A 15347-nucleotide genomic window follows, 5' to 3' on the forward strand; every position below is an offset into this window, starting at 1 on the left:
ACTAAACAAGGAATTATTTTGATTGGTTTCTTTCAATATGTGGAAGGCTTTTCACTTTCAGTTTCAATGCTGAAAATGCTGTGGAGAAGGTTGTTGCCATCTCCATAAGTAGGACCTTCTCTTTTCCCTGCATTCTCAAGATGTGCAGAAAGAGAGCCCCAAAATATCCTGCATTCATTTTTCCTTCTGTGCAGTGCTCTTTGAGCATAGGAAAGGATCCCAGAGTAGCCCTGAACACATCCTGTTGTGCCTGTGAAGTGCTTTGCAGAGTTACTCCTGTATTACTAAGGAAGCTGTTCAGTGCTGTAGAGTGCTTAAGAGGTCGTGGCCATCTTGCTTTCAAGCTCTAACAAGCTCCCCTCATGGCATAGTTGTATTGTGCCGTGTTTCATGGCATCATTGCTGTACATTCCCTTTTTGTCTTCTGCCAATAGTTTTCCTGCCCAAGTTTAATTAAATTACAACTATGTGACTCTCAGCTCTTTCTCCAGGCTTTTTGTTGCAGTTTTGCTGAGCTCTTTAACTCTCTCTCAAGGCTCCATTGCCTTCTGGGGTTTAAGACTTTGCAGGTCTTTTTTCCTACATAGAAACGGAAGAAAATTGGTTTCACTTAATATCTTGCCATCTTTTGTACCAAGATACTGCTCCCTATATGTGAGCCATCAAGTTTTGAATACCTTTCAGAAGATACTGCAATAGAAGGTCCGTGACCTGGCTCTCTGTAAGCTGACTCTAAGCACACAGACATTTGGTGATGCGGCACTTCTGTAATTGTAAGCAGAATTTGTAGGTTGGGTGTTTGTACAGATTACCAAGATGGTTGTCATCTGTTGAGCATCTTCTGGAAAGGAAAACACTTCTTGCTGCAGAGAGTGGAAGTGATTTGAGTGTCAGTATGACTTGTTGCATTTTCTTTCCTTAAAAAGCAAGCAGAAGTCCCAGAGGAGAGTGACAATGATGAAGATGATGATGATGATGAAGTCTTTGGTTTTATAAGCTGCTTAAATTTAACAGAAAGGAAGGTTGGTATTCCTCATTAACTTCTAGAGAGTGATAACTTGAGACAACATCCTGCTTTTCAGTCTGACAGATTTTGAACTTTACCATAGAAGATTGTGGTCTTAGAAGTTCCACATAGAATCATAGTATCATTTAGGCTGGAAAAGACCTTTAAGATCACTGAGTCCAACCATGTTAACCCAGCACTGCCAAGTCTGCTGCTAATTCATTAAACTGTCACTTAGCTTTCTTTGGATCTGGTTCAGCATTGCATGCTGAATGTCATACCTAACGCAAAATGTGGAACAGAGAGTTAAAACTACGTCTAGTAAGTGGTTCCATGATAACTGAGCTGCCAGCCTCTTGCATTTTTTCACTTTCATCTTGTGGAATCATAGAATGGTTTGGGTTGAAAGGAATGTTTAGATAGTCCAACCTGCCTTGCGTTGAACAGGGATGCTCCTGACTAGATAGCATTGCTCAAGGCCCTATCCAGCCTGGCTGTGAACATGTCCAGGATTGAAGTCTCCACAACTTCTCTGGCTAATCTGTTTCAGTGTCTCACTGCCCTCAAGCTGAAGAATTTCTTACTAATATCTAATCTAAATCCAGCTTCTTCTGTTTTGAAATCACTACCTCTCATCCTTTGTAAGAGGTCCTGACCCAGACATGGTGCTCAAGTTGAACTTGTTGAGCTTCTGCATCTTTTGTCTTTTGCTGTGTAATATACTAGTGTTGCAGCTCTTGACTGCATCCCTATCAGCTAGAACTTTAGTTGCCCTCAGCATCAGGGCTGGTGAATCACTTTGGAGAGATCATGTGGTGCTTTAGAGACTGCCTAAGGAAATTGCTAGTAGCCCTATAGAATATTCTTACGAGGCTCCCACTCTGGGGTGTTTTTTTGTGCACAAATAGTTGTCTTATAATGTAAAGAAAATAAACCTTTTGCTTCTAGGGTACACAGTGTACTGAGCAAATCAAAGAGCTGATTCTGAGTCAATGTGAGAAGAGCTGTGAGCAGCATGTAGTTGAACAACTGGATAAGATCCTAAATGACAGCACTAAGCCTGTGGGTCTTATATTGAATGAAAGATTCATCAATGTACCACCGCAGATTGCCCTGCCCATGCACCAACAGCTGCAGTAAGTTTGTGGTTTTTTTCAACCTGATGTTGTATTCCTGTAGTTTTCCTTCATGTTTTTTTCAGAAATCTGTATGTAGAACTGTGTTAAGAGAGGTGAGACTACACAAATATAAGACAAGAAGAAAAAAGTAATTTTAATCATCTCTTAATATTTTAACATCTCTGGGCTTTCCAGATTCTTTATACATTAAGATAGAGGAAGTAATTTAAGAATATATGTTGGTTTAGTGCAGAAATAGCTATGAGTATATTGCAGTTTATATTTGTGTTGCAGATTGTTTTCATATTGATCTAAAAAATGTAAAATAAGAACTTTTTACAGCATGCTGGTAGTGAGCAACTTGGATATTTCTACTTCTGTGTGCTCTAGAATGGAGGATTTGGAACTTACAAGGTGGAGGAGTTCTGATCTTTGAAATCCACGTGTAATGTTTTGATTAGTTTCAAATAAATGAGTGAGGCAGGTTAGGTGCCATCTGGTATCTGCCAGTTCATGGATTTCTGTCATAGGCTGAGTGACAGGAAACACATTAATCCACTGAGATACAGTGTTACATTAGTGCCATCTTGAGAGCCAGGACATTATTTTGAATAAGAAGCTCAAGTAATCAAACAAATATTTAGGTGTTTTCTCCTTTTATTTGGTTTTCTTTTCTCTTATGTAAGAAGTCAGATGAAGTTGACTGCCATCATGGCTCACTTAAACAGTAAAAAGACCTTTAAGATATCACTACTTCCATATGAAAGAAAACATGTCAATACAATGGGTCAGGAAGGTTTTAACAGAAAGAAATGAGGTTCTTGAAGACTTAGCTTTGATGTCACCCACTAGTACAGCACCTGTACAACTCAAATTCTTAGCCACCACATTAACAGTTTCAGAGTGTTGCAGTGATAACATATTTAGTACAAGGGTGGACAAGAATATTTCCTGGCTCTTCAGTTACAGTTCCTTGTGGAAGTGGTAGTGTGATGTATTTTCAGGAGAGTTGCACTTAGAATCATTTCCACACTGTCTACCATGGACAAGATTCTGGGGCAAAAGGGTTATTTTGTGAGATGTGGAAAAACATCCCTGTTTTTATTAATGAGTGCAGATATGTTTATGGACAATTTATTTCATAAAGGAATAGGCTGCAATGTGAGTATTTTTTCTATAGTGGTACATTGTAAAGTTTACATAAATACTTGTTGAGGGTTTAAGTCTTGTATGTAAACTTACTTTTAAATTGTATGTGTAAATGCTTATTTATCCTTAGGAAAGAGCTGGTTGAGGCACAGAGAACAAACAAACCTTGTGGAAAGTGCCACTACTATCTTCTTATCAGCAAGACCTTTACAGAAGCCACAAAGAGCAATTCTAAGAAGAGGGAAGGGAGAAATCAACAAAAGGAGGAGTTAATGTTTGCAAATGCAGAGGAAGAATTCTTTTATGAGGTAAAGTGATTATTTTAATTTAAAATATTCCGTTTTCTTTATATATTATAAAAGAAAAGATGGTTCAGCTTAAATTCAAACTGGAAAAAGATAAATTTAGGTTAGACATTAGGAGGAAATTCTTCACCATGAGCATGGAGAGGCACTGGAACAGGTTCCTGTCTAGGGTTTTTTTGTGTAAGAGTGTGATGGACTGAGGTTATCTTGCTTTAGTCTTTTTCTAAGGAAAAAGGGCAGTAAAATAATAACTCACTGATTTGGCGAAGAAAGTACAGAGAGGTTGTATCTAAAAATGTGCAGGGAAAGATACAGCATACATGAATCCTCAACACCTAATACAGATACAGGATATGTGAGAATTCCCCCAAAACCTTCCCCCCAGGCAAATGAAAAACCACCAAAACCCCCAGTGCTCGTTTTCTCCCATCCCCCATTGTCTCCCAGTTAGGCTCGAAACAGGCTGGATTCACTTGTGGGCCATGGCCTTCAAGGCCACAGCCTACCACAGGGTATTTCTACCTACATAAGTGTTACCCAGATAAGGGTCCCTCTGGAGAGTTCGAAAGGCAGGGAAAAAAGATCAAATTGACCTTGCTGCTTAAAGTGTTTGCAGGAGTTATGGGATTGAATAACAAAATTACAATATTCAGGGGTAGCTGGTTCATCCCCTGGGGTGGATCTTGGCCTTTGTATTTTTTTAGGAATATCTGGGATAACCTGGAACCCCTCAAACCACTACCAGGTTGCTCAGAGAAGTTGTAGAGGCTTCAACCCTCCAGTGTTCAAAGCCAGATTGGACTGGGCCTTGAGGAACCTGGTTGAGTAGGAGATGACAGAATCACAGAATGCAAGGGGTGGGAAGGGACCTCAAAAGATCATCCAGTCCAAGCCCCCTGCCAGAGCAGGATCACCTATACCAGATCACACAGGAACACGTTCAGGTGGGTTTTGAGTATCTCCAGAGAGGGAGACTCCACAACCCCAGTTTGCAGTCCATTCCAGTGTTCTCTTACCCTCACAGTGAAAAAATGTCCCTGCCCATGACAGAGAGGTTAGAACTAGATGACCTTTAAGTAGCCTTCCCAGCAAAGCCATTGTATCTTTTAGATGAAATACAGATGCTTTTACAGCAGTGTTGAGAGATGAGCAAGCAGCCTATTACTGTGTATTGTGGAGAGCTCTGCCATCCATTAGTCCAAATTACTCAATCCCCTATATTGACATGAGTTTATTAATATAGTAATTATATCATCACAGGATGCAGGGGTTGGAATGGACCCAAAGAGATCATCGAGTCCAACCCCCTGCTCTCATAGCAGACCATACAATCCAGCTCAGATCACAGAGGAACACATCCAGATGGGCCTTGAAAGTCTCCAGAGAAGGAGACCCCACAGCCTCTCTGAGGAGCCTGTTCCAGTGGTCTGTCATCCTTACAGTAAGAAGTTCCCCCTTGTGTTGAGGGGCAACATCTTGTCACAATTGGCCCAAGAAGCTATGATTTAGATTACCTGTGACAGCTTTACTACCCAATCAGGTCTCCTATGCTATGAGGTTAATGGAAAAATTCAAAGAACACCTGAAATAAGCAGAGGATTTAGGGGAAGAATCAGATACTACTTTGTCTTGAGGCCAGTGTCTTGGCTTCAGAGGCTTAACAACATTAATCTTTTGACTCATACACCAAACCTGAATTCAGTAATTATCAGGTATATTGAGATACTGTGAATGGCCAAACAAATGGTGATACATCTGGATGTAGAATTTAGCAGTGTGTCCCATGCTGTCTGAATTTACAAACACTTGGAATTTCTTTTGCTTAAGGAGCAGTGCAGTTGTCTTCTTTAATTTGGACAATAAGGAATGGAAAAGACATGTCAAATTGCTGTGTCAGCTGAGCAGAGGGCTGGCAGTGGGTGCATAAACTGGAAAAAGTGCAGCTTCAGTATCTCAGTGAGAGTCAAGCAAAGTGGCAGATCCACACCAGGTTGTAGCTTGTGAGGGTACTGTAACTTAATTGTGTGTCACAACTTTAAGCACTTAGAAGAATAAAGATTTCAAAAAAAAGCCAGAGGAAATCTGTTAGAGTCTCATTTGGCATCTGCAGAACATGTTAAGACTTAAATGTACAGATCTCTTTGCATTACCCTTACCTAGTTTATTCTGTGCCAAATAAAGCACCTGTGAAGGCTTTATTTATATTTGGTAATGCAGTTAAATGTGTTTCCCTGAGATCTCTCTTCCCAAGACACTTTGCAGATTGTGGTGGTGTTGGGTTTATGTGAAAAGCTCATTTACCTGTTCCTTTTCAGGTAACTGTTATTTGCAAAAAATAGATCATAGAATCTTCGGTTAGAAAAGACCTTTCAAGTCACTGAGTCCAAACATTGTCTAACTCTAGCAAGGCTAATCCATGTCCCTCAGTATCACATCTCTGCTTCTTTTAAACACCTCCAGGGGACTCAGCCACCAACCTGGTGAGTCAGTTCCAGTGTTCAAAATGCTCAAAATAAAAAATTTTGAAGATGCAAACAAGAGGCTACTACCTCCCTTTTCTGCCTCTTTTCTACTCAAGTATAATAATAAAAAATGCTGAGTTACTGAGCTGAAAATACTACTTCCTATTTTCTAAGCAGCCTTTGCACACAACTCTGCCAGATCAGGTGAGGGGAAGATGCAGGAAATTAAATTTAAAATGTACTCAAATATAAAGATTTTTTGCATTGTTCTTTGGTTTTTAGTTTGCCTTTTTTTTTTTTCCCAAAGCTTTAAAAATCTCATTCTCCAGTATTACTGCTTTGTCAAGAGACCATTATTTTTCATTTCTGGCAGTGCCTACAGGATAAAGCACTAGCACACACATCATGTGGTTAATGGCAAAGGTTCCTCTGTGTAATCCTTCATGATGTTCTCTGTTAGAGGCTGTGATCTGGCTGTAATTTTATTTCCTAGGAACTAAAAAAATCCAAGTGAGTGAATTCATTGTAGCCCTGGAACTTGTAGCCTCTAGGCAGTGACAAGTTTGGCGTTTTCTTTTTGTGTTCCTGCCACAACAACTTTACAAACTTCACCTGAATGCTGTGTAAACACATTATTGAAAACCTGAGGCGGGGAAACCTGTGCTACCCATGTGTCCATGGGTGTCACACTCTAGAAGGCCTGTTTTGTGTTTGCCTCTGTTTTGTTAATTTCAGTGGCATTTTAAATGCTAATGGTGTGCTTTAATCTGAATGGCAGTAATTTTTAACTCAAGTGGATTGCCTCAAACTGAGCATGTTCTTCTTTTTAACAGTCTTTCTTATGTTTTTAACAAATACATTTTAAACACAATGAGGGTATTAGATGGAATGGGTCTCTGTATTTAATAATGGGTTAAATTAGTGTTGTAGTCTATATCCTCCCTGATCACATTTAATGCTAATTAGGCTGTCATAAAATACTATTAAATGTGTAAAATACTATTAAATATGGTGAGGCAGACACTTCAGGATACATAAAGAGAGAGAAGCTTTTTTGCACTTGTCAGTTCTCTGTTTTATTTTGTTCCTTAAAATGTTAATTAGGGAGCAGAAATAAAATTCTGTTATACCCAGACTTGAAACTGATTAAAGGTTTAGGGTCTCCATTGCTCAAATTGTTTGTTCTTGAGCAAAATCACTCAATTAATCTGATGATTCTTCCAAAATTAAATTTATGGCCTTGAGATACTGTTAGTAAATAGCAAACCTTAAAGGGACTAGGTCTTTACTTTCCCTGCAAAAGGAAAGCAAATAGGGAAGTTTTTCTACCTAATTCAGTTCACAGTTCTCCATCTGACTTGTGGGGGAGCCAGAGACATTTGTTAGCTAACTTCTTATCCGTCAGCCAATTGTCTGGGAAAGCTGATAAATAGGGACTCCTATCTGAATGCAGTATGTGGTACTGAAAAGAAAGAATATGCATTATGGACGCCTACCTATCTGAAGAAACGTCCTTTATCAATGGATGTCTTTCAGTTGCTCAAACCATCTAGAAACTTCCTGAGAATTTGTTTTTAAATGCTCAGGATTCGTTTTAGTGCCTTAATACTTAATTTCAACTGGCAGCAGGAGAGAGACAAGTGCTGTACCAAGTACCAAAGAATGGTGAGGGTTTGGAAGAGACCTCTGGCGATTATCTAGTCCAATGCCCCTGATAAAGCAGGGTCACCCAGAGCAGATTGTCCAGGATCACGATGCCCAGATGGGTTTAGAATCTCCACAGCCTCTCAGGGCAGTTTGCTACAGGGCTGTCAATATCACAGGAAAGAATTTTCGCCTCATGTTCAAATAGAACCTCCTCTGTTCCAGTTTGTGCCCGTAGTTTCCTTATCCTATCAGTGGATGCCACTGAAAAGAACCTGGCCTCATCCTCTTGTCCCCTACATTTCAGCTACTGATCAGCATTGAGAAGATCCCTTCTCAGCCTGCTCTTCAAGCTAAACAGCCCCAGGTCTCTCAGCCTTTCCTCCTTGCAGAGTTGCTCCAGGCCCCTCAGCATCTCTGTAGTCTCTGCTGGACTCTCTGTAGTAGTTCCCTGTCTTTTTTGATCTAGGCAGTCCAGAACTGAACACTGTACTTGCAATATTCTTTACAGGTAAATTAATTATTAGAACTTCGAGCATTTTTAAAGTAGGACATAAAAAGAGCAGAGTTTCTCTGCTACAGGCCTTCCACACCTTGCCCATGCCATCATCTTTAATACAGGCACTATTCTGCCTATATTTTCTTTCTGTTCCTTATATCTGAGTTTTTGGTTGATCTAGTGATTCTTTAATTATTTGCTGCTATTCTAGATTTGAAGGTCAATTAAGAGCCTGATATTGCTCTTACTGGTTAAGAATCGCTCCTTAGTTGTCACAGAAGCTCCTTAAGGTTAGCATTTCATGATGCAATAGTATGGAATGTGATGCTGTCTTAAAACTATCTAAAATGAGGCACAGTCAGCATGTAAAGAGGCCATATAGTTTTCTTTTTCCTCTTAGGCATTTTTTCTGATGCCAAACTATAATGATAGTAATAATTTTTTTATTAAATATGAATTATGTCAGTGATGTGGAAAGCAAACAGTTTAGTATATTTAACAGCAAATGCTTGTGTAGTTTTTTTTCAGTGGACCTTTTGAGGGGAATAGAAAATAACTTCTTAATGAGCATGTCCATAATAGAGTCATTATTTTTACTTTCTTTAGATGATGATGTATTTTCTACATGCTAATTAAAAATTCTAATCTTAATGCATTTATTTGTGTTGGTTAGAAAGCCCTTCTGAAGTTCAGCTACTCTGTGCAAGAGGAAAGTGACACCTGTTTGGGCGGCAGATGGTCCTTTGATGATGTACCAATGAAACCTTGGCGGACTGTTATGATAGTTCCAGCTGATGGAATTAATGTAATTATGGATAAACTCAAAGACTATCTCTCACTCTGAACTCTCCTATAAACACCATTTTAGAAAGCAGCCATGCAGAACTATGGCTTCACAATGTTTTCAGAAGAGTTGATGGGTTTGTACTGCTCAAATGCTCCTTCTTGTAGCAGTTGGTGCCAGTAAAAACTATCTGTCAAGTTAATATTTTTGAATACTATGTCTTTTATTTCGGTATCATCATCAACTAGTCAATAAAAATCCAGTGTTACAAGAAGGCTTGAATGCTCAATATGCTTTTAAACAAAACAAAACTGTATATTTTTGTTACTAAATAATGTGTGCAACTCTTTTTAAGAAAAGTGCTTTTTCTGTGTGTTTCTGTCCTAGTTTGAGCTAGCTCAAAACAAGTTCAGTTCTGTGATTTGACTTCTCAGTTCAGTCTCTTCTCAGTGGTGGCATATTTTGAAGTTCAGGGCAAGTTTTCACGTCTAGTGGCTCCTTCTTACTGCCTGTGCACTTCATCTTCAGGATCAAGCTGAAGGATCACCAAGGTCAAGCCTCTTCATTGGCCAGCATTTGAGGTATTCTGTCTGCTCTGCCTTCAATCCTAATTCATGTGTTACTGAATCCAGTTCTCAATCTGCTGCTGAGTCCAGTCTGGGACTTCCCCAGTGCCTGTCCCCAGTGTCAGTGGTGATGACATCATTGTCGTCAGGGGTTAGGTTTGATACTGGTTTGTATCTATTTTAATCTATTTCATTGTTATTATTCCCATTAAAGCTGTTTCAGTCCCATCAATCTCTCTTTTTCTCTCCATTTTGGGAGGGCAGAGGGGTTCATGGACAGCATCTGTTGCAGAATCACAGAATGCTAGGGTTTGGAAGTGACATCGAAAGATTGAGTCCAGTCCCCCTGTCTGAATGGGATCACCTGGGTCAGGCCACACAGAGGAGCCCAGAACTGGACATGATGTTGAATAGTACTGGTCCCAGTACCAACCCCTGAGAGACTCCACTAGTTGCAGTCCATGTAGACTCTCCCACTGACCACAACTGTCTGACTGCATTACTTCAAACAGCTTGCAATCCACCTCACTACCTGATCATCCAGACCACACCCTCAGTTTAGCTGCAAGGATGTTGTGGGAGACAGTGACAAGTGCTGTCCTGAGATCAAGATAAGATGCACTACCATCACCTGTGCACCTGATTATTTCCTCATCAAAGGCTATCAGGTTGGTTAAAGATGACTTCCCTGTGGTAAAACCATGTTGACTTCACCCCATGGCCTTATCTTTTGAGACCTAGAGGCAGCGCTGAGGTTAAGTTGCTCCATCACCTTCCCAGGTGAGACTGACCAGTCTACAGTTAACCAGGTCATCCTCCTTGGCCTTTCTGAAGAGCGAAGTGGCATTTGCTTTCCTCCAATCCTCAGGCACCTCTCCTGTTTCCCACAACTTACCAAAGATGATTGAGAGTGGCCTAGCAATTACTGTCACTCATCTAGTGGCTAGCTCAGGTCTGACCCATGACTGTTTATTCTGTTAACTATGGTGGACTTTTGACATAAATATATTTACCTGGGTTAAAACAGGGAAGATTATTGCATCTACTGCTCATGTTTGTTCTGTATCTACTAGTTCAGTCTAGAATCACTGAATAATACACCTTTGTTCTGTGGGAGTCTGGGCAAGTTTTTCATTTTCCTTGTTGTCACTGCTATTTTTCTGTTCCTCCTTCATGCTTGAAACAGGTGACAGGTGATTGATCACTTGCTGCAAAATATCCTTATTTTCACTAGGAGGAAGATTGCTAAAATAGTACTGAGGTACCAGCTCCATGAATCTGGTGAGGAAATAAGACAAAAAACATTGTTATTTTTTTAATTGATAAGGAAATAATACAAAATATTTTTTTTTTAAACTGAATTTTGAAATGTTTGAATAGTTATTTCCAGCCCTGGACAAAAGAATCAGCAAGGTGTTGATGAGTACAGCTACAAAGGGTGCCTCAGAATCAAAACATTGCAAGGTGTAAGAGTAGTTGTGCTTTCAGTAGATTTGCAGTCAGTATCCTCACTCTACGCTTCAAGAGATTGTCTTTCAATTCTCAGTGCTGCATATTGCATTAAATAGCAGTTTTTCTCTGGATTTGAACATATTTTTGCTTCAAGCAAATTATGAAAAGGGCCTTCCCATAAACACTAGAAACAGAAAAGATGGGACAATGAAATGCATCTTCTTGGTGTAAAGAGACTTTTGCAGAAGGAAGATTGTAGTCTTGAATCCATAAGCAGTTGATACGAGGTGATGGAGCTGGCTGGGTACATAAAATATGTTGAGAAGAAGATAGGTTGGAAAACAGCTTTTCAGAGAACAAAGACATTTCCAGCTAGATTAATCTGTACACTGCCATGTTAACTCTTCCATGGTTTTTTCCCTGTGTATTTTACTTCACAAGGAACTTTCATAACCTCTAAAGTGTTTCTTTACTGGATGAACTGATTACAGTTACAGTGGCAGGCACTGTGCTTTGCTTCAATACCTTAACAGAACAGCCAGATTAGGAAATAGAAAAGGCTGATTTAAATGATATTTTGGTTTGCATGAAGAGAATAGTAAGGTTATGAGATCACAGTTCTTTTTTTCATTAATTCTGAGGTCTGCTGCAGTGTTCTGAGAGAAAATGAAGACATCAAGCAAAGCTACACACAGTGACAGAACAATACTGGCAACAAAGAAAGAAAATCCCATGTACATTCTCTAGTGCACACAAAAAATATGAAAAGCAACATTTTCTTCACACTTCAGTGATGCCAGCTCTTCTTGCTTGGCTAGGTATGAAGATTGTGCTTTTCTCTTAAGCCTGTTTTGCTGGCTTTATTTTCTTTTAAACCCACATCCATACCTAGAGTCAATCAATTATGCGTGGAATGCTTTCTCAACAGAACCAGGAGAGAGAATTACAGAATTATTTTGGTTGAAAACGACTTCTAATGTCACAAAATCCAAACGTTATCTGTCTACCAAGGGTGGTGCTAAACCTTGTCCCTCATCACCACATCTCTGCCTCTTTTAAACACCTTCAGGGAGCGGTATTCCACCATCCATGGTAGCTGTGTTTATGGTTGTGCTAGTTTGAGCCTAGCTAGAATGTTTTGGTGAGAAGAATTAGATTACAGGCTGTGGAAGGAGAACAAGGCTGATGTCTACTTCACTCATTGGCTTGCTGAGATGTATAAGAATAAGAATCAAAACATAGATAGGGCACTGGCTTCTGCTGCTGGGGAACTGGCTGAGCTGCATCTCTAACCTCACCCCTTTCTGCCTTTTCTTTGACTAATCCACTTTGCTTCCTAACCCCCTGGCCGAACCTCCATTCTTTCTTGGGACTGGGGTAAGGTTGAGAGGGGTAGGGGGAAGGTGAAGGGGTAGTTGGGAGCCCCTCCTGGGGACTCAGGTTTCTGGGAATGCTGTTGTGTTTCTGTATTACCTTTTACCTTGTCTATTTCTGTATATACTGTAAATATCTGCTTGTGAATTGTGCTAAGCTGTAAATGATAAGCTTCATTCAATTTCCAGAGCTGGCTGAGTCTAGTCTGGGTGATTTTCCAAAGTGGGGGGGGGGGGGGGGGGGGCAGGGAACACCCAAACCATCACAATGATATAGAGATAAAAGAAAAGGAGGAGGTGACCAGAACTGACTTCTCTCAGTGTATACACACACACTTACCTTCTTTCTGTCTTAGCTTGTACTGTTGTGGTAGAGATATGAGTGAAGAAACAGTTTTATCATGGTTTACTCACAGATCAGGTGATATCTCAGAGACGACCCTGATGGAATTGTCTTCTGCTATATTAAACTCATGGAATAAAACCCACTCAGGAATCCTTCTGGTGTTGTAATAGGATGAGAAAGGATGAAGCTGGGCCACTTGTCTGTGTGTTAACATTAAGTAGTTTCCTGAGCCATCTACATCACGAGCAATCTAAGAGAAAATGCAGTTATTCATTACGTAATTGAACATAGAGATGCATAGATCAGTGTTTGCCTGTTACATTAAACTTGTATTCAGATACTTTCAACTGGAGAGGTGAAACCTCTTCTCAGACTTCTATGGGAAAACCAGGGACTGGATGCACTAAGATGAGATAGAGTTTAAAAAAAGTCTGTCTATTTATTTGAAAGGAAACCATCTGCAACAAGTGAGGGCAGGCTTGTACAGTAAGTGTCTGAACTTGAAGTGTTTGTGAAAAATAGATGTGTTCTTAAAGAGTTATAAGACTAAAATACAATGTGTGGCAGGGCACAGTGTAGTTTGGAGGAGTCATTCTTATTTTTAGATGGAACAGTGATGAGGATGATGTTTTCAAGTGGGAATAAATTAATCTCTCTTGTATGTTTATAGTACCTCTTGCTTGAGATGAAGAAAGCTGTATATTGTATGTGCCTAAACGTATTCAACAAGTTAATTCTCTCTTTCCAGTGTATTTTCACAAAAACAAAAGGGGAATAATGTCAGAGAGAATGAAGAAATTGTCCAGGTAAAAGAAATATTTGAGGGAAAGGCAGGGAATTGTGTAGACTTTCTTCTGTCATAGCTGAATCCCAGAAAGAAGATTGCAATTGGCAGAAGTGTTTGATACACTACGGAAAAAACCAACTCAAGAGACATAACTACTTAAGATCTCTGATAGCATTCTATGTAACAGAGCATATGTAACAGTATTCTTCCTTACATGCATAAAGTAACCAGATAAGAGAGCTTTCTGAATGTTCAGAGTATTTTCTTTTGATCCAAAGTCCGGTTCTGAAATGGGAAGTTCAATGCGCTTCATAATCTCCACTAGTTCAGCTCTGATGATTTCTGCCATCTTCAGTGCAGAGCAGCTTAGAAAATACTGACGGCACCATTTCTCATTACTGTAGTCTGTGGAGGGAAAAAGAGTGTTTTGTCTGAAAGCAAAGTCTTGCTGGTGGGTACTACCCACGGAGATACTGCTCTGTAAAGTGCTCTTTGACTGGTGCAATAGATAGAAAGCATTTTGGAGTGAGTAGCTGTGTCAGAGCTGTCCAAAATTCTGATAACAAGAGCTGTATGGGACAGTTTAGTCTCACTGATATTTTTGTAGAGTGGGCAATATTTCTTAGGCTTACTTTTGTAGAATTTTATCTTTCTGAATAAAATTACTTAAAATCCCTTATTTTGCCTGAAATAGCTGCAAGTGGAATGAATAGCAACTCTATTTTCAGGCTTTCTGGATTCGGGCTGGAATATGGAACTGAAATCCCAATGGCAGTGCTAGTGATGATGATGCTGCATGTTGGTAAAGGACAGGTCCTCATGGAGCTCTCTTCAGCATTCAGTGTGACTGCACATGAAGGTCTCCTGTCCCAAGTTCTTATTAATATAGGCAAATCTATCACTTCAAGTATTGGATTCAGGCTAAATAAACCTGAGCGAGATATTTGAGCACAGGAAAAAGCTATAAAGGGTTTCTGTCTGCTGTGCAGTTCTCTGACTTTCATTTGCTTTCTTGTAAATGTGAACTTTACTACTTTCTATTTTTCCCCCTTTAAATTTTCCTTTTAGTTGACAACTATCAGAAAAAGACCAGTATTTTTAGGCTGCTGGGGGAAGTGAGTCCCTTCTCCAACTGTGTTTATGTAATTTCCTATATTAAACATGTTTTATGTGCTGTTACAGGAGGAGCCATCAGTCTGGTTTTGTACAAAGTAATTTCAAAAGGGAATTTCAGTAGTGCTTATGGATACCTCATGGATGAGGCTCCTCTCCTAGGTAATTTTCAATTAATTAAACTAAGGCTAATACTATTTTGCAGATGTTACTATTTTACAGTTCTTCCTGCAAATTACAGAGAAACATAATCACAGCGTGGTCTGGGTTGGAAAAGACCTCTGGAAATCTAAGCACCCTGCTACAGCAAGGTCACTTACAGGATTTTGCCCAGAGTGATATCCAAGTGGGCTTAGAATCTCTCTAGAGACGGAGACTTCACAACCTCTCTGGGCAGCCTGCCCCAGGGCTTTGACACCCTCATAGCAAAGAAGCTTTCCCTCATGTTCAGATGAAAACTTCCATGTTCTAGTTTATGCCTATTGCCCCTTGTCCTGTTACTGGGCACCACTATAAAGAATTTGGCCCCATCCTGTTGACCCCAACCCTCTAGATATTTTTCAGCATTTGGAAGATCCACTCTCAGGCTAAACAGCCCCAAGTCTCTCGGGCTTTCCTCCTCAGAGAAATGCTCCTCGGCACCTTGTAGTCTCTGTTGAACTCTCTCCATTAGTTCCCTGTGTCTTGAACCGGAAGGCTCAGAGCTGGAAACAATAATCCAGCTGTGACCTCCCTAGGGCAGA

At 40.0% G+C, this 15347-nt stretch overlaps 2 protein-coding genes across 4 annotated transcripts in view; one reads left to right on the forward strand and one right to left on the reverse strand.

Moving 5' to 3' along the window:
• BCCIP (BRCA2 and CDKN1A interacting protein) overlaps positions 1-9388 on the forward strand; it is a 14020-nt gene extending 4632 nt beyond the window's left edge. The window contains exons 4-7 of one of the 3 annotated variants that reach the window (XM_064145299.1): positions 927-1022; positions 1955-2142; positions 3404-3581; positions 4839-5838. In XM_064145299.1, the coding sequence (XP_064001369.1) occupies positions 927-1022; positions 1955-2142; positions 3404-3581; positions 4839-5087 (711 nt within the window). In that variant the 3' untranslated portion in view covers positions 5088-5838. Of the gene's footprint in view, positions 1-926; positions 1023-1954; positions 2143-3403; positions 3582-4838; positions 5839-5893; positions 6083-8856 lie in introns of those variants that run through there. The other 2 variants (XM_064145301.1, XM_064145300.1) reach the window with 2 other exon arrangements.
• Positions 9389-10618: 1230 nt separating this feature from the next.
• Positions 10619-15347, reverse strand: part of DHX32 (DEAH-box helicase 32 (putative)) — a 32816-nt gene continuing 28087 nt past the window's right edge. Inside the window, exons 9-11 of the mRNA XM_064145298.1 lie at positions 13706-13896; positions 12773-12954; positions 10619-10811 (exon numbers count right to left, since the gene is read on the reverse strand). Coding sequence (XP_064001368.1) covers positions 10619-10811; positions 12773-12954; positions 13706-13896 — 566 coding nt within the window. The remainder of the gene's footprint in view (positions 10812-12772; positions 12955-13705; positions 13897-15347) is intronic.

This window comes from Pogoniulus pusillus, chromosome 6, assembly GCF_015220805.1.
Source record: "Pogoniulus pusillus isolate bPogPus1 chromosome 6, bPogPus1.pri, whole genome shotgun sequence".
NCBI classification, from domain to species: Eukaryota; Metazoa; Chordata; class Aves; order Piciformes; family Lybiidae; genus Pogoniulus; species Pogoniulus pusillus.